This window comes from Leucopleurus acutus (genome assembly GCF_964270905.1).
Source record: "Leucopleurus acutus genome assembly, chromosome: 20".
NCBI classification, from domain to species: domain Eukaryota; kingdom Metazoa; phylum Chordata; class Mammalia; order Artiodactyla; family Delphinidae; genus Leucopleurus; species Leucopleurus acutus.
Window position 1 is genome coordinate 55167360 of NC_139162.1, and position 21052 is coordinate 55188411.

Consider the following 21052-nt stretch of genomic DNA (forward strand, 5'->3'; position numbering starts at 1 on the left):
ATTCGGGGTCTTAACCTTCATAGTGAAAACGGTGATGGAGATTGTGGTATTCATGTAGGTTGAGGTCTCTGGTTGAGATAGGATGGGGATTGCAATTTGAGCCTCCCAAATCATGAGACTGTGTGGTTTAGGGAAATGTTCTTGATAAAGGGTGAGTGTGGCGGGTAAGGGATTAAGAGCTCCCTAGTTGGAGTCTCCAGATTTCTGACTGGAATTTTGGAGGCCACAGCCTTGAACTGAGGATTTCTTTTTTGAGGGTCCAGTGTTAGGGAGATCTGGGTTCCAGGTTGCATGTGGAAGAGGGTCTGTGTTTGGAAATCCTAGTATGGGAAGTTGGAGTCCAGAACCTCTGGTAGGGAATCTGGGGATCTTGTAATGGGGATGGGGGGAATGGGGATCCTGGGCTTCCTGATTCGGGTTTTAGAGCTCAGAGCACTGATCCCTAGTTTGAAGGAGGGTCACTTGTTTGACTGGAGTGCTCTGATTAGGGTGCTGAGATGGGGGACTCCCAGATCATGGTTTTGACGTTCTGGAGTCTCTAGCCAAAATCCTGGCTCCAGGTCTCTGGGCCCCAATATTCTGGGATCCAGCAACATGGGGTGGAGTTCTAGCATTCCAGGTTCAGGGGCCTGCGGGGATTTGGGATGGGGGAGGGGGGAATTAAGGTTCTGGAATCTTGGATCTGGGTCGTGGTCCATGATCTCAGACTAGGATACCAAATTGAGGTCAAGACACCATATCAGAGTTAAAAGGTCAAGGTCTTGGTATTAGAATTGGATGTTAAGGGTTTAAACTTAGATGGGAGGTCTGAGGTCAAGGCCAGGGTATGGGGTTAGGGTCCTTGGCTAGCGACCCACTTGGGGGATTTCTAGTTGCTATTCAGAGACAGAGTCCAAAAGAAAGGGGTCAGGGTGTTAGGTCTGGGCCTGGAGTCAGGATTGGTGGCCTAGGTTAGGGTTTCTAGACAAGTTACTGGTTCAAATCCAGGGATGGAGTTGTAGGTCAGGACACAGAGGTCAGATTTTAGAGGGTTCAGTTTGGGGATTGTTGTTTCTGGCCTGGGTCCGATGTCCCACGTGGCTGCATGGGGTCTGGGGACTCTAGTGGTCCCATCAGGGCCCTCCACTGCAGCTTCCCGACCCTCAGGCCCCGCAGGGCGCCCCCCGCCGCTGAGGATGAGTCACTGCAGTAGCCGCGCCCTGACCCTGCTGAGCAGCGTGTTTGGTGCGTGTGGCCTGCTGCTTGTGGGCATTGCGGTCAGCACGGACTACTGGCTGTACATGGAAGAGGGAACGGTGTTGCCACAGAACCAGACCACGGAGGTCAAGATGGCGCTGCATGCCGGCCTATGGCGCGTCTGCTTCTTCGCAGGTACGGACCTCACCTGCCCACCAGTCAACTGTCCCTGCCTTGCTTGGGATCCGAGAGTCTTTATCCATAGTTCCATCCCATGGGTGCCAGAAATCCAGAAATCAGTCCTGTTTCTCTCCTGGAGAGTCAAATTTCTACCTGGAGATTCAATTTCTAGCCCTTTATTCCCTGGATCTAAGAACCTTAATGCTCACACAATCTCCAGGTCCCTAATCCCCGTAACCTCCTGGAGCCCCTGGCCCCTTAGAAACAGCAGTCTAAGTTCAGAACTTGTCTCCTGGACAGTTCCAGAGCTAAATGGGAATAATAATAATAATAAAAAAACTGTGCCTCCCAGCTACCCCAGAGACCACTCCTTCTAGGAATCCTGTCCTACCTCAACCCCCAGACCTTACCTCTTTAGGGATCCAGGAGTCCTGGCCCATAGCCCCTCCTCACTTGGGACTCAGTCTTCCAGCCCTGTCCTCCATCCAAGGGACTCTAAGGCAGCTTGCAAATAGGAGCTCTCGGACTCCTGCCCACCCCCTTCTGCGACCCCCTAAGAGTAGTACAGACCATGATCCTTGGATTAAACCTCACATTCCCATCCTGGGGTCTCTCTACTGTGCGTCCTGCCCCTGACTGCCTCTCCAAAGCTCAGGAGCCTCTCATCCAGCCCTGCCTTCTTATCTTCCCCTCAGGCCGGGAAAAGGGTCGCTGCGTGGCCTCAGAATATTTCCTTGAACCGGAGATCAACTTGGTGACGGAAAACACGGAGAATATTCTGAGTGAGGGGAAGCAGGGGGTGGGGAGGGTCCGGCAACAAGGGTGCAGGGTGGCAGGGCGGGTCCTAGGAGAAAGGGTAGGACCAGAGAAGGGGTGGGGTGGGAGGGAAGGAGTGGAGGCTTGAAAGCAGGCAGAGTGGTTGGGTAAGGAGGAGGGGCCAGGTTGAAGGGGTGGGGCCTGGGAAGTGGGTGGAGTCAATAGGCAAGGGGTGGGGTCAAACCTAAGGAGGTGTGGCCTGTGTGAAGGGGTGGGGCCAGCAGTGGAAGTTTCAGAAAGGGGAGGAACCACATAAAAGAGCGGCGTCAGGGCTGGGAGGTGGGGGGTGGAAGTGGAGAGGTCAGGAGAATGGGGAGGTGTCCTCCTGGAGAGTCCCCCCTCACCCCTGTCTTTCTTCTTACCCCTCCCCCAGAGACAGTGCGCACAGCCACCCCCTTCCCCATGGTCAGTCTCTTCCTCGTGTTCACCGCCTTCGTCATCAGCAACATCGGCCACATCCGCCCACAGAGGACCATTCTGGCCTTCGTTTCTGGCATCTTCTTCATCCTATCGGGTAAGCCCAAGGAAAAGACTTAAAGGCCGTGGGACTATTTTAGGTTCCAGGAACCTGGGGTTCCTCTTCCAATAGGAAAGCCACTTCCTTGCTGTGTAATCCTGGAGGAGTTGCAGAACCTCTCTGAGCCCCAGTTCCCTCCTCTGTGAAATGGAGCTAGCCGCCAAATCACAGCGAATGCCTGTTGGGTGCTAATTAGGTGCCAGGCTCTGTTCTGATACTCACAACAACCCTGTGAGGTAAATGCTATTAATAGCCCCATTTTACAGATATGGAAACAAACACTCAGAGAAATGAAGTCATTTGCTCAGGGCCATACAACCAGTGAGAGGCAGAGATGGGATTCAAACTCACGCATGTCGCCTCCAGAGGCTGTATTTTTAACCACTCCTGATATTTGAGCAATTAACAGATTACAAGGCTCTTTATGTTCTGTGCATCATTTTACTTGAACATTTTTCAACCAGAAAAGTTGAAAGAACGCTGTGCCCACCACTTACAGTCGACCATTACCATACCACAGATTTGCTCTATCCTGTATCTGTCCATCTGTCTCTCTACCCATCCATCAGTCTATCTTATTATCATTTTAAAATGCATTTCCAAGTGAGTTGCAGGCATCAGTACACTTTGCCCTAAATTCTTCACCATGCGTGTCATTAGCTAGAGTTCAACGTTTGTTTATAGTTCTTGTTTCTTTTGAGATTCAGGGTTCTTTTGCATGAGTGATCTCATAACCTTCTCATAACATCTCTGCCCGGGAGTTATTATTAGCACTCATTTGATAAAACGGGGATACCGAGGCCTGCAATTGTGCAGGGAGTTGCCTAAGATACCAACATAATGCTGGCTCCCCAGGGACCCAAGTGTCCTGAGCTCCAGAGTAGAGCTGTTTCTGAAGTGCTACCCTCCTCCAAATTTCAGCTCAGTCCAGTCCAATTTGGTCCAACTCAGCTCAGGTCAGCCCAGATCACCTCAGCTCTGACACACTTAACTCCATCAGTCTGGCCCAACTAACCCCAATCTATTCTGACTCATTTCTTCAGTTCAATTCGAATTAACTCAACGTGATTTAATTAAACCCCATTCGTGCCTTTTTAATTCAGTTGATACTTTATGAACAAACCCCGCTGTTGGTCTCGTTTCCGTTCTGTCCCTTTGGGCCCGCATTCGGCTGCCTCTTTTGAGTTGGCTCTGCAAATAGTTGAAGATAGATCTTCAAATATCCTCTCCCCCAGTCTCCTCCCTTTTCCTCACCCAGCTTTCTCCAGGCTAAACCTCCCCCGTGTTTCCAACCTAACCTGACGAGACCTTTTCCCAGGGAAACCAGGGTGCAACCTCTGTGCAAATTTGAATCACAGCATGTAGAGCCAGACACAGAGCTAAAATAAGACACGTAGAATATCTCCATCCCAGAGTGTCAGATGGAAAAATAGTGGCCTAGAGAGACAGAAAGTGGGGCAAGGGTAAGGAGCATGGGAACGTTTATTCAACCCACCTGAAACATTAGAAGAAGGAAAATCCCATTGTTCGTGGTTCACAGAAGTTGAAACAAAAGAGGTGACATAGCTGGTAAATGGCAGCGCTGGCATTAGAACCGAGGATATTCTCTTCCCAAAAGCCATGCTCGTGGACCTGATTTGCATCAGGACCTGACTTCCCAAGGTCAAGCTGAGGATCAATGGTGCCGTCAGGGCTGCAAGTCAGGCCTCTGATGTAATAATAGAGTAATGGGCGGGGATTGAACCCCGCTTCCTGAACTTCATTTCATAGACTATGACCTATGCACCCCACCCAAAGTATCCAGTTGTGTGCTTTACAGGTTGTAGGGGGTAGTGGCTGAAGGCACCTGCTCCTGTGAACCTAGAAAGACCTGGGTTAAAATCCTACCACTTACTCGGTGTGTGAGTTACAGCCTTCCTTTCTGGAGCTGTTGAGAGGACCAGTCTTGTTCAGGGGTCAGCAAACTTTTTGCTTAGGGCAAAATAGTAAATATTTCAGGCTTTGTGAGCAACCAGAGGGGAAGCAATGGGCCTGGCTGTGTTCCAATCATCCTATTTATGGACCCTGAAATTTGAATTCAGTCATTTTCATGGGTTATGAAATCTTCTTCTTCTTTTGTTTTTTTCCCCCCCCACCATTAAAAAAATGTAAAAACCACACTTAGCTCGCAAACCATACAAAGACAGGCAGCAGGACAAATAGTAGTTTTCTGACCCCTGCTCTAGATCACGGACGTGAAGGGCCAACCCAGTGCCTGGTCTATAGCAGTAAGTATTCAACACGTGGTAATTTTAAATAAATACATACACACATACATTCATAAATAGCTGTAGTAGCAACAACAACCGTGATAATAAACACTTTATTGAGTGCCATGGTTTGGGGAAGTTCTAAGTGCTTTGTGCAAATTAAGTTATTTCTTTTTCTTCCCCTCATGAGGCAGATGCTATCATTATTCCCATTTTCCACTTGAGGAAACCGAAGCACTCAGAAGTTGCTCCATAGTGGAAGAAGGATTCCAAACCAGACTTTCACCCTGGCGCTCCGCTGCCCTACCACAGTTAAAAATCCTAACGACAAAGGAGATTAAAAGAGAGGAAAGGGGGCTTCCCTGGTGGTCAGTGGTTAAGACTCCGCAGTTCCACTGCAGGGGGCACGGGTTCGATCCCTGGTCTGGGAAGCAAGATCCTGCATGCTCCGTGATGGGGCCCAAAAAACAGGGGAAAGAATGGAAATAGTACCAACAATATCTTAGATCTTGGAATGGAATGATCCAGTCCAGCCACCTCATGCTCCCCATGAGGAAACTGAGACTTAGAAAGAGACGAGAGTTGCCCGAGGTCGGGTAAATGGTGAAGTTGGCATTCAATTTTGGAGAAAGTGGTGAGAGGGCTGGGGCAGGAAAGGGATAGGGTCACACCGGGACGTTAAAGATCCCTCAGGGACTTGTGTTTGGAATGCACTAGAAGGAAAGAGACTGGAACTGGGCAAACAGAGGAGGAGGCTTATGCATTGGTCCGGGCAATAGCAGATAAGGTTTGAGCTGGGAGGGGGTGTGGAAGGATAAAGGTGACTGGATGGCTTTGAGAGAGAGGGATATTGACAGAAGAATCAATAGAACCAGATGACTGACTGGATATGGTTGGTGAGAGAAGGGGAGGAGGCTGGAGTGACATTGATTTTCTTTTTCCAGGTCATAAGAGGCATGCTTCCCATGCATGGCTCATATTAACCCCTGATCCTCAATCATGCTCTATGCATCTGCTCATTCATTCATTCACTCATCAAACATTTACAGAGACATCTTACATGCCACGCCCTGTGCTGGGTGCTGGTGACATACTGAATCTTTTTTTTTTTTAATGTGGTGAAAGTCACATAATATAAAACATACTATTTTAACCATATTAAACTGTGCAGTTCAGTGGCACTAAGTACATTCACATTGTTGTGCAGCTCTCACCATCATCCATCTCCCAGAATTTTCACCTTCCTAAACTGAAACTCTGTCCCCATTAAACACTAACTCTCCATTCCCCCTCCCCAACCCCCGCCTGGTCCCTGGCATCAACCAATGTACTTTCTGATTCTATGAATTTGACTATTCTAGGTACCTCGTATAAGTGGAATCAAACAGTATTTGTCTGCACCTAATGTATATTGGAATGCATGACAGTCTGCAGGCAGTCAGCCACAAAACAGCTCCCAGCTACATGTGCGTCAGTGCTTGTCACACAACGCTTAAATCCCTTTAATGGATTTCCATTGCACTTAGAATACATCCCAATTCCTCATGCTGGCTTACAAGGTCTTCCATGATTTGGCCACTGTTCAGACCTCTGGCCTTATTACCTAACTCACTAACACTCTCTCCATTGCTTGTAACTTCAGCTGCACTGGCCTCAGTCTATTCCTCAAAAATGATCATCTCAGCCTCACTTCCATGTTTGGAAGTCTCTTCCCCCTAATTCTCAAAGACTCCAACTTTCCCTCTTCAGAGTTTCTTTCTCTGACAGTGGTACCCCATGTTGCTTTGCCCCCACTATACTATCCATCACATTCCCTATGTTATATTTGTTTCATAGCACTTATTGCTATTGTCATCTTCATTTTCTGTCTCCTTCTACTGGAATGTAAACTCCAAAAGGCAGGAACATGCTCTTGCTTGTATCTTCAGAGCCTAGATGAGTTGCTGGCACAAAGTCCACAATGAATGTAGAAGGGATGCATGGTGAAGACAGCTCAGGGCATTCTGGGAAAAGCGAAGATGCATTAAGCTGACACAATAAGGTGGGGGGAAGGGTGGGAACGACCACAACTTCAGGAGCAGGTGACATCTAAGTTGACGATGCAGAAAGGGCGAGGGGAAGTTTTTCACGTGAAGAGAGAAAAGTGCCTTGTACAGAGATGGAATTCACAGCATGTGTTAAGACCCTGGAAAGCAGCTAAGACAAGTAGCCAGCTGTGTAGCTCTCCGTGGTCCTGAAACTCTTTGTTCTAAAGCAGCTTGTGCCTGTTGAGCTTGGAATGTAGGTGATTCTTGCCTACTGTGCTCTAAGTATTCTGAAGCAGATGTAGCGGAGGGGGGAGGGAGAGAGTTGGATTACAGAGCAGGGAAGGGGGAAGGGAGAGAGAAAAAGGGAGAAGGGGAAAAAAGGGAAAAGAACGTTATATTTTAGAGAACCAGAGCCACTGTAAAATGACCAGGAAGGAGAAAGAATGACAAGAATAACTTACCTTTTGACGTTGTTTTTAGACAACTTTCAATTACTAAAAACAACAAGGGTGAAAAACAACAACAAAAAGCGCTTTCTCTGTTTCTTTTTTTTTTTTTCTTATTTTTCTTCTCTTTGGAAATATTTGTTTCCTTCTCATCACCCCTGCTCCTGACTCTCTGTATGGGGAATGTTTGTTATTTACAACTGAAATGTGAAACATGGGACTTGAGGTGAGGCAGGAGTGGTTAGCAGGTATGGGCTTTAGAAAGAACCAGTATCTAAAACAGAGGGATAAAGATTTGTAGGCAGTGGAACAGGCATAGGGAATAAGCCTTAGCTGGGTCGGAGGACTTGGGGATGCAAAAAGGGGTTTAGATTTTGAGAGATTCAGGAAGTAACATAGACATTACTTGATGATGGACCATCCTTGGATGGGGGACTGGGAATCAAGGTATTGTTTCTTTCTTTCTTTTTTTTTTTTAAAGGATCTTTAAGTATTGTTTCTTTCCTTTTTTTTTTTTTTTTTAAGGATCCCGTTTAGAGTCACGCATTGCCTTTATTTTATTTTATTTTATTTTATTTACTTTTGGCCATGCCTCATGGCTTGTGGGCTCTTAATTCCCGGACTAGGGATTGAGCCCGGGTCCCTGGCAGTGAAAGCACCTACTCCTAACCATTGGACCGCTAGGGAATTCCCTAGGTATTCTTTTCCTATAAACCTGCTCATCTTTCAAGACCTATAGCAGATGCCTTCACCATGTAACACTTCATGGGCCCCCTCTTCTTGAACATCAAAATTATGGAATACCAGAAGTTGAAAGTGCTATGGAAGTTCAGCAAAAGCTAATTCTTAAAGGAGACAGAGGAATGGGGATTTAGAGTGGATTTAAAAGGGAAAAGCAGCTAACGAGCTAGAAGTTCCAGGTGCATGGCAAGTATATTCATCCATTCAACTAGTATTTATTATCTGCTGGCTCTTGCACCAGGTGCTAGGAATGCAGTAGGAAGCAAGGTAGACTAGTTTCAAGCATCCTAGAGGAAGTGGAGGAGATTCATGACTAAAAAACTACAAATAGATAGAAAATATAATGTTAGGTAGTGATAAGTGCAACAAAGATAAATAAAACGGTTAAGGGGAAGGAGATGGATGGGAACGTCATTATTTAATCTTACCTCAATCACTCCAAATTTTTAAAGGAAACTCTGAAATCTGTAGAATAGTACAGTGAACACTGGTACTTCTTCCACCTAGATCCACATAGATACTTGCATTTTGTTGAAGTTTTGCTATATTCCGTCTCTCTCTTTACACACAGTTTGGTTTTTGTTTGTTTCTGGCTTTACCATTTGAAAGTAAGTTGCAGGCATCGTGATCGTTCATCTCTAACCATTTTAATATGCATCTCTTAAGAGTAATGACATTTTCTACATAACTACAACACCATTATCAAATCTAGAAATTTTACAATAATTCCATAATATAATTCATTCCATTTTCAAACTGTCCCAGTTGTTCTAAGAATGCCTTTTATAGCTTTTCCCCCAGAACCAGGATTCAGTCTGTTTACGCGTAGCATTTAGTTAATTCTCTTTTAGTCTAGAATAGTTCCCATACTATATTTTCTTACAAAACTGACTTTTAAAATATATTTCATTATAAAAATATACAAAGGATAGTATAATTTGCCATGTACCCTTCACTCAGTTTCAACAATTATCAACATATGGTGAATCTTTTTTTAGTCATACTGCCATACCTCCCTTCTGTACTTCACTACATGATTTTAAAGTTGGTCTCAAACATTAAATCGTTTTATCCACAAATATTTCAGTATATCTCTGAGAAATCAGTACTTTGTTATTTAACTAGCCACAGTGCCACTGTCATGCCCAAACAATTAAGAATAGCTGCTTAATGTAAATTAATATCTAGTTAGTGTTCAACTTCCCCACTTGTCTCATAAATGCCTTTTTTTTTTTTTACCATTAGTTTCTTGCAAACCAGGATCCAAATTCCACTTGTGCATTTAGTTGATAGATCTCTGAAGCCTCTTTTAATCTATAACAGTCCTTCTCCTTCTATTTTTTTCCTTGCCATTTATTTGTTGAAGAAATCTAGTCATTTGTCTCATAGAATTCCCACACTCTAGATCTTTCTAATTGTGTTTTTGTGATTTAATATGCTCCTCCATCCTGTGTTTTCCTGTAAAACTGTAGATCAGATCCAGGTTTGATTTTTTTGGGGGTGGGTGGTGGTGATAAAATACTTCATAGATAGGTGGTGCTATTATGTCCTACTGTATTGCATCAGGAGACCTAATACTATCTGGTTGTGTCGCTTTTCGAGATGTTAAGATCAGACACTTGCTTAAGTATTACAGCTTGGCTCATACCATTGTCATTTTGAAATCTGCAGGACAGGGTGTCTTGTAGAACACCCCACATCCCACATTTATTTGTTTCCTTGTGGCATCCTTTGATTTGTTCCTCTTTCTTTGTATTTTCTGTAGCCTGGAAGTTATGTCCAGGGTAGAGACTTGATTAGATTCTGGTTAAATATGTTTGGCAAGATGTAGAGGTGGTACCACGTTCTTTACAGCCCATCCCTTCAGGTAGCAAATAACGTCAAGTTGTTCCTACCGGAGTGGAACAAAGTTTGAACCCTTGGTAAAGGGGGTGATCATTAGAGCTCTCCATTGAAAAGGTACATTTTTCTCTTTACAACGAATAAGTCATTTGCAGGGTAACATTTTGGCACCTTGGGGGAAAAATCCTGTTTGGGGATGTCCATTTTATTCAAAATGTGCTGCTTTGGAAAAATTTTAAACATACAGAAAAGTTGCAAGAGTTATACAAGGAACTCTCATATATTCTTCACTGGGACCAATTTATAACATTTTCCACATTTGTATTTCTGTTTCTTTGTATCTTATGTGTATATATCTATATATGTATATATTATGTAATTTATATTATATTATATTATATTATTATATAACCACCTGAACATAAATTGCAAACACTTCACTCTTAAATACGTCAGCAATTATGTCCTAAGCACAAGTGCATTTTCTTTCCTAACCACAGTACAATCATCAAATTCAGGAAGTTTAACACTTATACAGTACTGCAGCTGATACGCAGTTCATATTCAAATCTCACCAATTGTCTCCACACTGCCTTTTAGAGTCAGTTTTTCCCCTGATTCAGGATCCAGTTCTGTTTTTCCTTGCTGTGTCTCTTTCGCCTCCTTTCATCTTTTATATAGTTCCTGTACCTTTAAAAAAAAATCTTTCATGTTGATGTTTTTTTGAAGAATGCAGCCAGTGTTTTGTAGAACACCCCACAGTTTCCACAGGAGTGGATCCATGTTACAAATTACCAGTAGGGACACTACATAAACGAAGTAGCGTCACGATCACATCAGGAGGTCGGGGTGTCCGTTTGCCCCATTATTGGTGATGTTAGCTTTGGTTTCTTGGTTCAGATGGTATCTGTCAGGTTCCTTTATGATAAAGGAAGTTTTCAAAAATCTCTTTGTAATTAATAGATATTCCATGGGGAGATTCTGTCATACAGTGATTTAATGTCCGCTGTCGACGATGCTTGCCTAAATCCTAATATTACTACAAGGGTTGCAAAATGGTGTTTTCTTAACTCTGTTGTTCTATCTACATGGATGTCACCGAAAAGAAGAATTTGTTTTTTTTTTTTTGCCCACGTGGCTTGTGGGATTCTAGCTCCCAGACGAGGGATTGAACCTGGCCCCTCAGCAGTGAAAGTGTGGAGAGTCTTAACCACTGGACTGCCAAGGAATTCCCAAATTTTCTCTTTTCTTTTATTATTTATTTCCTTAAAGAATATATCAGTATGGATTCACATTTTTTAAAAATTCAGTGTATTGTATGTCATTACTTTTAGTATTCATTTTGATGTTCAGATTGTCCCCAGTTGGGCTATCAGGAACCTCCTTCAGATGAGTTCCTGTGTCCTTTTTTGACATATCTCCAACGTTTTTTTTTTTTTTTGAGTACTTCCTTATTTTGTGGTACCAGTACACCTTTACTGCCCCTGCCTCAGGCTTCAAATGAGCTGTTTCTTCCTAGCTCCTGATGTAGTGGGGGTGATAGTAGAGACCAAAATCTGGGTGCTAGGTGTGCTCATTGCTGCTGGGGTGTCACTGCTCCTAGGATGTTTCAGGATACGAGCTGGGAAATTACATATATTTGTAAAACAGTTTATACTGACACCACAAGGGTCTTTCTTGACTTACTCCATTCTGATTTGTATCTTCCTTCTTTCGGAATGACATCTCCACCTCCCCAAAACATCAGTATATTTGCACATTTGCTCAACCCTACTATCCACACAGAATAACTTAAGTACTGCTACCCCTACACCACTCCCAATAAAAATTTATTAAATACAGTTCAAGATTTCTTCGCAGACTTTCTGTCTTTAAACTGAGATGTATATTCAAAGTACTTCGTCCAAAAGTTACTTGGATTACTACTCTCCCCCCTCCTGTGGTTGTATTATTCATCTGATATAAATTAGCTTCATTTATTTTTGTTTGTATTCAATTTGTTGTTTTCCCCATCCTTGTTTTTTTTTTTTTTAATACATTTATTTATTTTATTCTTGGCTGCATTGGGTCTTCGTTGCTGCACGTGGGCTCTCTCTAGTTGCAGCAAGTGGGGGCTACTCTTTGTTGCGATGCACAGGCTTCTCATTGTGGTGGCTTCTCCTGTTGCGGAGCACGGGCTCTAGGCACGCAGGCTCAGTGTTTGTGGCGCACGGGCTTAGTTGCTCTGTGGCATGTGGGATCTTCCCGGACCAGGGCTCGAACCCGTGTCCCCTGCATTGGCAGGCAGATTCTCAACCACTGCACCACCAGGGAAGCCCCAGATCCTTGTTGATTTTATCTTTTGAATATATAAAATATTAGCATAGTTCCAAAGGTCAAAATTATGCAAAAATATATACTCAGAGGAGTGCCACTTCCTTCCTATTCTCACCTACCTAAAGTAATCAACTTCATGTTTGTTTCCCCTCCTATGTCTCTTTTTGTAAAAATAAGCAGACGCATATATGTATTTTATGTACCTTTTTTGGGCTTAAAAGCTAGCATTCTGTATAGTCTTTTTAAATAATTAGTGATATGGTCTGGAACTATCACTGAACTGCATATGTGTTCCTAGAGATCTTCCTCATCGCCCTTTCATAGTGGCACAGTACTCTGTTATGTGATGTTTTATAGTTTATTCCATTAATCTTCTATGTAAGGGCATCTAGGTCATTTTTAATGTTTTGCAATTATGAATAATGCTGCAGTGAATTAACTTGTACATATGTGCTTTCATATTGTTGGACAGGTGTCTTCAGGGTCAATTTCTAGAAGCGGGATTGCTGGGTTAAAGGATAAATATATGTGTGGTATTGTTAGACATGGCCAAACTCCCCTCCATAGAGGTTGCACCATTCATTTTGCATCCCCACCAGCAATATATAAGAGCTTCCATTTCCCTGCCTCACAAAGAGTATGTTGTGAGGCTTTTTTTGACGATCTGATGGATGAGAAATGGTATGTCCTCATCGTTTTCACCTGCATTTCTCTAATTCTGAGTGAAGGGGCAATTTTTTAAAACAAGGAGATCATAGAAGTCCTTTCTAAAGAGGTGACAAGGAATGAGATCTAAATGAAGTGACAGATACCAGGGGTTAGGATGCCGTGCTTCCACTGCAGGGGGAACAAGTTCTATCCCTAGTCGGGGAACTAAGATCCCACATGCCATGCGGCCAAAATAATAATAATAATAAATGAAGTGACAGAGAGAGACATGTGGAAATCTGGGGGAAGAGCATTCCAGTTCAAGGGAACAGGGAGAGCAAAGGCCCTGAGGCAGAAATGAGCTTGTATTCAAGCAAGAGTGGGACCTAAGTAGCAGGTGCAAGGAGAAATGGCTAGAGATGAGTTTGGCAGGTGACTCTGTAGGCATTGCAGTCCAGGGGTCAGGTACATGTTTCTGTAAAATGCCAGATAACAAATATTTTCAGCTTTACTGGCCATACAGCCTCTGCCGCAGCTACTCAGATTTGCCGGTACAGCCATAGGCTAAATGTAAACAAATGGGCGTGGCTGTGTCCCAACAAATGTGGACCCTGAAATTATAAATTCATATGCTTTTTAAATGGAGACATTATAATTCACATAACATAAAGTTCATATATTCAGCAGTTTTAGTCTATTCACAAGGTTGTGCAGCCATCTGCATGACCTAATTTTACCACATTTTCATCACCCCAAAAAGAAACCTCACTCCCTTTAATAGCTAATCATGATCCCCCCTCCACCCCACCCCCTGGCAACCACTAATCCACCTTCTATCTCTATGGACTTGCCTGTTTTGGACATTTCATATAAATGGAACCATACAATATGTGGTCTTACGCATCTAGCTTCTTTCACTTAGCACAGTTTCTAGGTTCATCCGTGTGGTAGTATAAATGCGTACTTCATTCCTTTCTTTGGCTGAATAATATTCCTTTATATGGCTATACCACATTCTGTTCATCCATTCAGTTGATAGACGTTTGGGTTGTTTCCACTTTTTGGCTATTATGAATAATGCCGCTGCAAACATTCATGCGCAAGTTTTTGTGTGAGCATATGTTTCCAGTTCCCTTGGGTAAATACCTAGGAGTGGAATCGCTGGGTCATATGGTAATTCTATCTTTAACACTTTGAGGAACTGCCAAATGAAATTCATATACTTTTTACGTGCCACAACATAGTCTTCTTTTGATTTTTTCAACCATTTAATTATATAAAAGCCATTCTTAGCTAGTAGGCCATACAAAAACAGGAGGTGGGCTGGATTTAGCCCTGGGCGGTCATTGTGTTTGCTAACCTCTTTTGTAGGCAGTGGAAGGAATTTAGATTTATTCTGGGTGCGATGGGCACACGAATGTTTATTTGTAGGATTCTAGGGGAAGATGCTGATGAGGATTACTTGGATTAATTTGGGGGGAGGGATTTTATAGCCTCTTTAAGCCACCCTACGTATGGCTATCGCTCTGCATGGCTACTGTTCAAAAGAAAGTTCAGCTTGAAGAAGTGATAGTTGCCTCTTAAAAATTTTCAAATCAGACCTCTCCTCTCCACCTTCTCCATGTGCCTCTATTTCCTCCGCTGTAAATGGAGATAAAAATGGTACCAATTTGAAAGTGTTGTGAGGTTTGAATGAGTTAATGCATATATAACACTGAGAATGGTGCGTAGCTTAGAGCAAGACCTATATAAGCAGTTGCTATTATTATTATTGTTATTGATGTTGTTGTTGTTGCTATTATGATCTATACAGCTTCAGCTCAGCTTCATCCTCCTTCCCTTGGAATATCACAATATCCAGTTTCTCCCTTCCAATCTCTTCCCAGAACCAATCAGCCCCAAAAGGATCTTCTAACACTTCGATCTGGCCTTGTCCTTCCTCTGCTTCAGACCATCCATGGCTCCCTAGTGCCCTTGGCATTGATGCCAAGCTCCTCAGCCTGGCATTCGAGCCTCATCATGGCAATGCCCCTGCCCCCTTCTCTGGCCTCATTTCTTGTGGCTGTGGTTCATGTTTTAGCTACGTGGAGGGATCAGTTCATTGTTCCCCCTCCAACTCTTTGCCCATGCTGTCCCCTCTGCCCTGCCTGGAGTGGTATAATGGTAAACCCTAATTCTTCCCTGGGCCTCATCCTTTAGGACTTCGACAAAGTCATGCTTCCAGGAAGCTTTCCTTGGCTCCCCCCACCCTTGCCCCAGGTGGGCTTGGTGCCTCTTCTGGACCCACAGAGCTCTGTGCTACTGTTTTCTTTACAGTACATGTCACCATGGATGTGGCTGTTGATCAGTGTTCATGTTTGCCTGCCCCAATTGCATTGTGAGCTCCTGGATGGCAGATTAGGGGTGGGGGTGGGAGGGAGGAGGAGGCTACTGATTTATCTCTGGGCTCCCTGCACCCAGCCGAGGCCCAGCACACAAGGAACTTCAACGGATGGAATTTAGTCCAGGGGAGAGCAGGGAGGAGAGGGGAGAGGATGGCGGTGAGATGCAGGGGGCCTGGGGCTGGGGAAAGGGGTCCACTGCTGATGGGCCAAGGGCACCCCTCTGCTCCCCACAGGCCTCTCCTTGGTGGTGGGCTTGGTTCTTTACATTTCCAGCATCAACGACGAGGTCATGAACAGGCCCAGCAGCTCTGAGCAGTATTTCCACTATCGCTACGGGTGGTCTTTTGCCTTCGCAGCTTCCTCCTTCCTACTCAAAGAGGTGATGTCTGTGGGGCCCAGACTCTAGAGTTTTGAATGGGGGGGGGGGTTGGGGGGGAGGGCATGATTCCTGGGTCCAGGAGGAAGAGGAGGCTGTGGGTGTAGACTCTGAATTAAAAGGAGGTGGTGGCTGAGGTCCTAATCCCTGGGTCCTGGAGGAGGAGGGTCTGGGAGCTCCAACTCCTGGGATCCTGGGGAGGAGGTGACTGGGGCTCTACTTCCTGGGTTCTGGGAAAGGAGGAAGCTGGAGGCCTGGAATCTTGGGTCCTGGGAGAGGAGGGACTGGGGGTCTTGAGTTTTGGGGTCAGAGGGAGCCCGGGGCCAGCCTCTGCGACTCTGACCCTGCCTTGCCACAGGGAGCTGGCGTGATGTCCGTGTACCTGTTCACCAAGCGCTACGCGGAGGAGGAGATGTACCGTCCGCACCCGGCCTTCTACCGCCCGCGTCTCAGCGACTGCTCCGACTACTCGGGCCAGTTTCTGCAGCCCGAGGCGTGGCGCCGCGGCCGCAGTCCCTCCGACATCTCTAGCGACGTATCCATCCAGATGACGCAGAACTACCCTCCAGCCATCAAGTACCCGGACCACCTGCACATCTCCACCTCGCCCTGCTGAGGCCCCGCCCCCGGAGGGCCCCCCTTCCTCCTCTTCCTCCTCCTCCTCTTCCTCCTACTCCTCATGGGTCTCCCCACAACGCAGCTGCCCCTCAAGTCCTCGGGACTCCTCGTCCCACCCGTAGGACGCTGCGCACGCGTTAGCCCCGCCCTCTTCCCAGTGGCCCCGCCCCGTCACCATAACCCCTCCCTCTTTCCTGACCGCTCCACTTCATTGGTCCCTTCCACTTCCAGATGACACCTCCTTCTAGATGACCCGCCCCTTTTCCTTAGGCCACTCCCCTCCCGGCCTAGTACCGCCTCCCAGGTGCCTCTGCTCCTTGGGCAGAGCGGCCGAGCGCGCCCACCTCCGCGAGCCGTCCCTCAGCCTTGCGCCTCGCTGCAGGGGCTCTGGGCAGGAGAGTAGGTTCCAGCTGCCGCCAGAAATGCCAAGCATCCTCTTCTGCTCTCTGCCCTGGCTTCTCTCTTTCCCGGCCCAGTCTCACCTCCGGACTTTTCGTGGTCCTCGGGTGTAGTGCGGCCGGGGTGGGGCTGGAGGCCGCAGGTATGGTGTCCCCTCCCCCACTTCCCCACCCACGGGAGACCCCCATTCTTTCTCACCTGCTGGACGCTTCTCGGCCTTTTGAAGGTTACCTGCCTTTTCGAGGGCTCTCTCTAACGGCTTTTCTTGCTCTCTCAGCTGACCTTGGCTTCTTTTCCTTCCTCTGTCTCCCGGCCTCCTCTTCACCCGCTCATCCAAAGCCCGTCGGTGCATCCAGCCCCACATACCACGCGACAAGAATGGAGACCCTAGGGTGGAGGGAATTCCTCCACGCCATTTCCACGCCTGTGCCCGCCTCTTCCCCCTCGAGGCCCCGTCGGGGGAGGGAGAGGCAGTAGCGGGGGTCGACGCCCCCCAAACCTCCAAGTCTTCCATTTTCTGGCCCTCCCCCTCATTGAAGTCCCCCTTCCCATCTCAGACCCCCAACTCTGGCCTCTTTCAAGGGTCCGTCCGCCCCCTTGGACAGATGGGGGGGTCACCAGAAACTCACCCACCCCCTTATTAGGGGAGGAGGGGCGAGGTAGCACAGTGTTGTACACGAAACTAGAAAGGCCCCCTGGGTGGGGGGAGGGGGGCAGGGGAGGGACGGGGGCTTTTAGTTTGCATCTTAGGTGGGAGGGGGGAGGGGGGACCGCAGCAGTTAACCTGTCTTTACGCAGCGATTTTTAACGAGGCTGGGGGGAGGGGGACTTTGGGGGTGGGGAAGGGATGGGGTGGGGGGCCTGGCTCTGTTATTTACCGTGTATCATATGTAAATACCGACAGAAACTTCAATAAACTTTATTTCAAACACGTCTCTGCCTGCCCAGGGGGAGGGCATTGGATACCGAGGGCGGGTCCAGGTCTCCACCCTGGCGGGGTGGGGGAGAGGCTGTGGCTAGAGTGCTACAAAATAAGGTTAGATGGTTGTTTGTTAAATAGCTTAATCATTGTAATTAATAGTCTCACTTTATAATTCAGGCCATGTAAAGCGTGTAAGACAGCAAATGACACAGGTCCGGATCAATAAAAATTAACTCTTGGTATCACTATGACCACTTAGAGAACAGTTACTATTACTCACCTTCCTTGCTTCATTTATTTATTGAAAAAAAATTTTGTTTTTTCTTGGCTACGCTGCGCAGGCATGCAGGATCTTAGTTCCCCAACCAGGGATCGAACCTGTGTCCCCTGAAGTGGAAGGGCGGAGTCCTAACCACCGGACCGCCAGGGAAGTACCTGCTTCATTTAATTTTCTCCCCAAGCCTGCATGTTGAGTTTATTGGACTCATTTTGCAGCTAGGTCCATAGAGGTGAAATGACTCACCCAGGGTCACACAGGTGGAATTCGGCAGAGCTGTGAGTTGGGACTAGGTTCAGCTGGTTCCAAACCTTGAGCTTCCTTCCTTTTGTACCGGGGAGCAGCGGCTTCTCCTAATGCCTGGTCACTCTGTGAAGAGATAGCTGCTACTATTTATTGTACCTACTATGAGCCACACACTTTCCTCCCATCCATGATCTCAGGAGATGTTCCCAGCAGCCCTGTAGGTAGGAATTATCACACACATTGAGCGAGCGCGCGCACATACACGTTTTACAGGTGAGGGATGGAGGCTCAAAGTGGTCTCTAAGATCTGTGATCTCACCTACCACACTGAGGGATTGAAAACGGCCTGAATGTTTGATAAACTTCTTTTTTTTAATTTATTTTATTAATTTTTTATTGCGTCGGGTCTTAGTTGCGGCAGGTGGGATCTTCCTTGAGGCATGCGGTATACTTCCTTGCGGCGAGAGGGCTTCTCTCTAGTTGTGGTGGTGGGTTTTCTCTCTCTAGTTGCGGGCATGCAGGCTCCAAAGCACATGGGCTCTGTAGTTTGCGGCAGGCGGGCTTTCTAGTTGAGGTGCCCGAGCTCAGTAGTTGCGGTGCGCGCGGGCTTAGTTGCCCGGCGGTATGTAAGATTTTAGTTCCCTGACCAAGGATCGAACCCGCCTCCCCTTCATTGGAAGGCAGATCCTTTACCACTGGACCAGCAGGGAAGTCCCAGATAAGCTTATTCTTGAACTATATTAAAAAGGAGACACAGTGCTAGCTTGGATTCTACACCTCTTCTAGACTTAGTCTCTTGGGGGCAATCAGAACAACGTCTGAAACCACTACCGCATCCTGTAATGGCCACGGACACGTTGATCAAGCTGTTGTGAGGTGTCACAGACTGTGCTGAGCCCTTTTCATTTATCAGCTCATTGGGTTCTCCCAAACATCCTCTGAGCTAGGCATTCCAAAGAGCCCCATTTTGTAGATGAGGAAACTGAGACTGGGAGGTAAGGTCACCCAGCTTGAAAGATGCAAAGAATTCACACCCATTCCTTTCTAATCCCAGAGTCTCCTCTCTCCTGCTGCTATATCTGACTTCGAATTTGATGCAAACTCATTCTGTGACCTTGAGCAAGTCTTTTAATCTCTGGAGCTTCAGTTTCTTTTTCTGTAAAAAAGGAGGGGGATGGGCTAGCAAGACTCCAAATCCCTCTGGAACAGGAAGAGAGGTGGGGATAGGTTAGCAGAAGAGAACTAAGAGTCAGCAGGATCAGATTCCCTGAGGGAAATACTCTGAGTCATTTTCAGTGATTTCAGGAGTTTCTGTAGGTCATGCTCAAGAACTGGGATGGCAAACGTGTTTCAGCTTCTTTGTCAAGACTAACTGATTCCTAGTGGCTTCTTGGAGCACAGTGTTAAGAAGGATTTGAACATCTGCTCAATGGGAAGGGATGTCCCCATCGACTGGTGCTGTCTGCCATTCTGATCATTTGGTGCTGTCTGTCTTGCGTGCAGGATGAGTAGTTGTGGTGCAAGTGCTGAGGTATTTGCTGATTTTGCCTGGAACTTAACAACTTAAAATCCTAAAGTCTGTGTTCTTTAAAAAAAAAATTAAGTTAGTGTTTTTGGTGGTGGTTTTGTTTTTTACATTTTGAAAATACAATGGGATTCCATAGTTAAAGATTTATCTTTTTTTTTTTGAAGGAATGCTGTGAAAAGTCTGTCCTACTTCTGACCTCCTGACATCCAGAAATACCCTTCGCCCTAAGGTATTATCTTTTAATGTATAATTTCAAGAATTCTATATGCGTATCTAAGCATATGTGTATGTGTTTAAATCCACACACAAGTGAATCTGTAGCACATACATGTTTATTTGACACAGCATTTATCATAGTATGCACATAGTTCTGTACCCTCCAATTTCACATGTGTTATGGAGATCATTTAGCATCAGTTATATAACTCTACCTTATGTTTTTTTTTTTTTTTTTAAATTTATTTATTTATGGTTGCGTTGGGTCTTCATTGCTGCAGGCGGGCTTTCTCTAGTTAGGGCGAGAGGCGGCTACTCTTCATTGCGGTGCATGGGCTTCTCATTGCAGTGGCTTCTCATTGAAGTGGCTTTTCTTGTTGCTGAGAACGGGCTCCAGGCGTGGGCTTCAGTAGTTGTGGCACACGGGCTTAGTTGCTCCGCGGCGTGTGGAATCTTCCGGGACCAGGGCTCGAACCCATGTCCCCTGCATTGGCAGGCAGGTTCTTAACCACTGCGCCACCAGGGAAATCCCTACCTTATGTTTTTTAAAGCTACTTAATAATAATAGTTTGCATAAATTAATTGCATAGTGTACTGTTTTCTATGTGCCAGACACTTTGCATTCAAGTCTTGAGCACTTTACATTGAATAACCCAAGGAGGTCAGTGCTTTTATTATATTATCATCCCCATTTTACAAATGAGATCCTGAGGCACAGAGAGGTTAATTAACTTTCTCCTGGTCATACAGCTAGTAAGTGGTCAAGCTAAGATTTGAATCCTGGGAATCTCCTGAGCCTACTGATACTTAACCCTAAGCGTATACCTCCGTGTGTATTGAAGCCACGCAATCTCATCTTTTTATCTATCATCATGTTTACAAAGTATTTTGTACTTGTTTCATTTACAGAATACTACTATGCATCAGTGGTTCTCAAAGTGTGGCCACCACAAGGTCAAAACCATTTTTATAATAATACTTAGATAGTATTTGCCTTTTTCACTCTTAGTCTCTCATGAGTACATGGAGTCCAGAGGCTTCTGGAGGCTTCACAATGGCTGAGAACACAATAGATTGAATGCAGAAGCAGATATGAGAACCTAACTTTCTTCTATTAGGCCAAACATT

General features: G+C 45.8%; 1 protein-coding gene across 1 annotated transcript; it reads left to right on the top strand.

The window, feature by feature from the left end:
* Positions 1-1175: 1175 nt before the first annotated feature.
* On the top strand, positions 1176-16334 carry CACNG7 (calcium voltage-gated channel auxiliary subunit gamma 7; the record flags this gene model as incomplete). The annotated part of the gene is made up of 5 exons (XM_082863560.1): positions 1176-1371; positions 2052-2138; positions 2546-2686; positions 15576-15721; positions 16077-16334. The coding sequence occupies 5 exons, from the start codon at positions 1176-1178 to the stop codon at positions 16332-16334; spliced, it is 828 nt and encodes a 275-aa protein (XP_082719686.1).
* Between the last annotated feature and the right edge of the window lie 4718 nt (positions 16335-21052).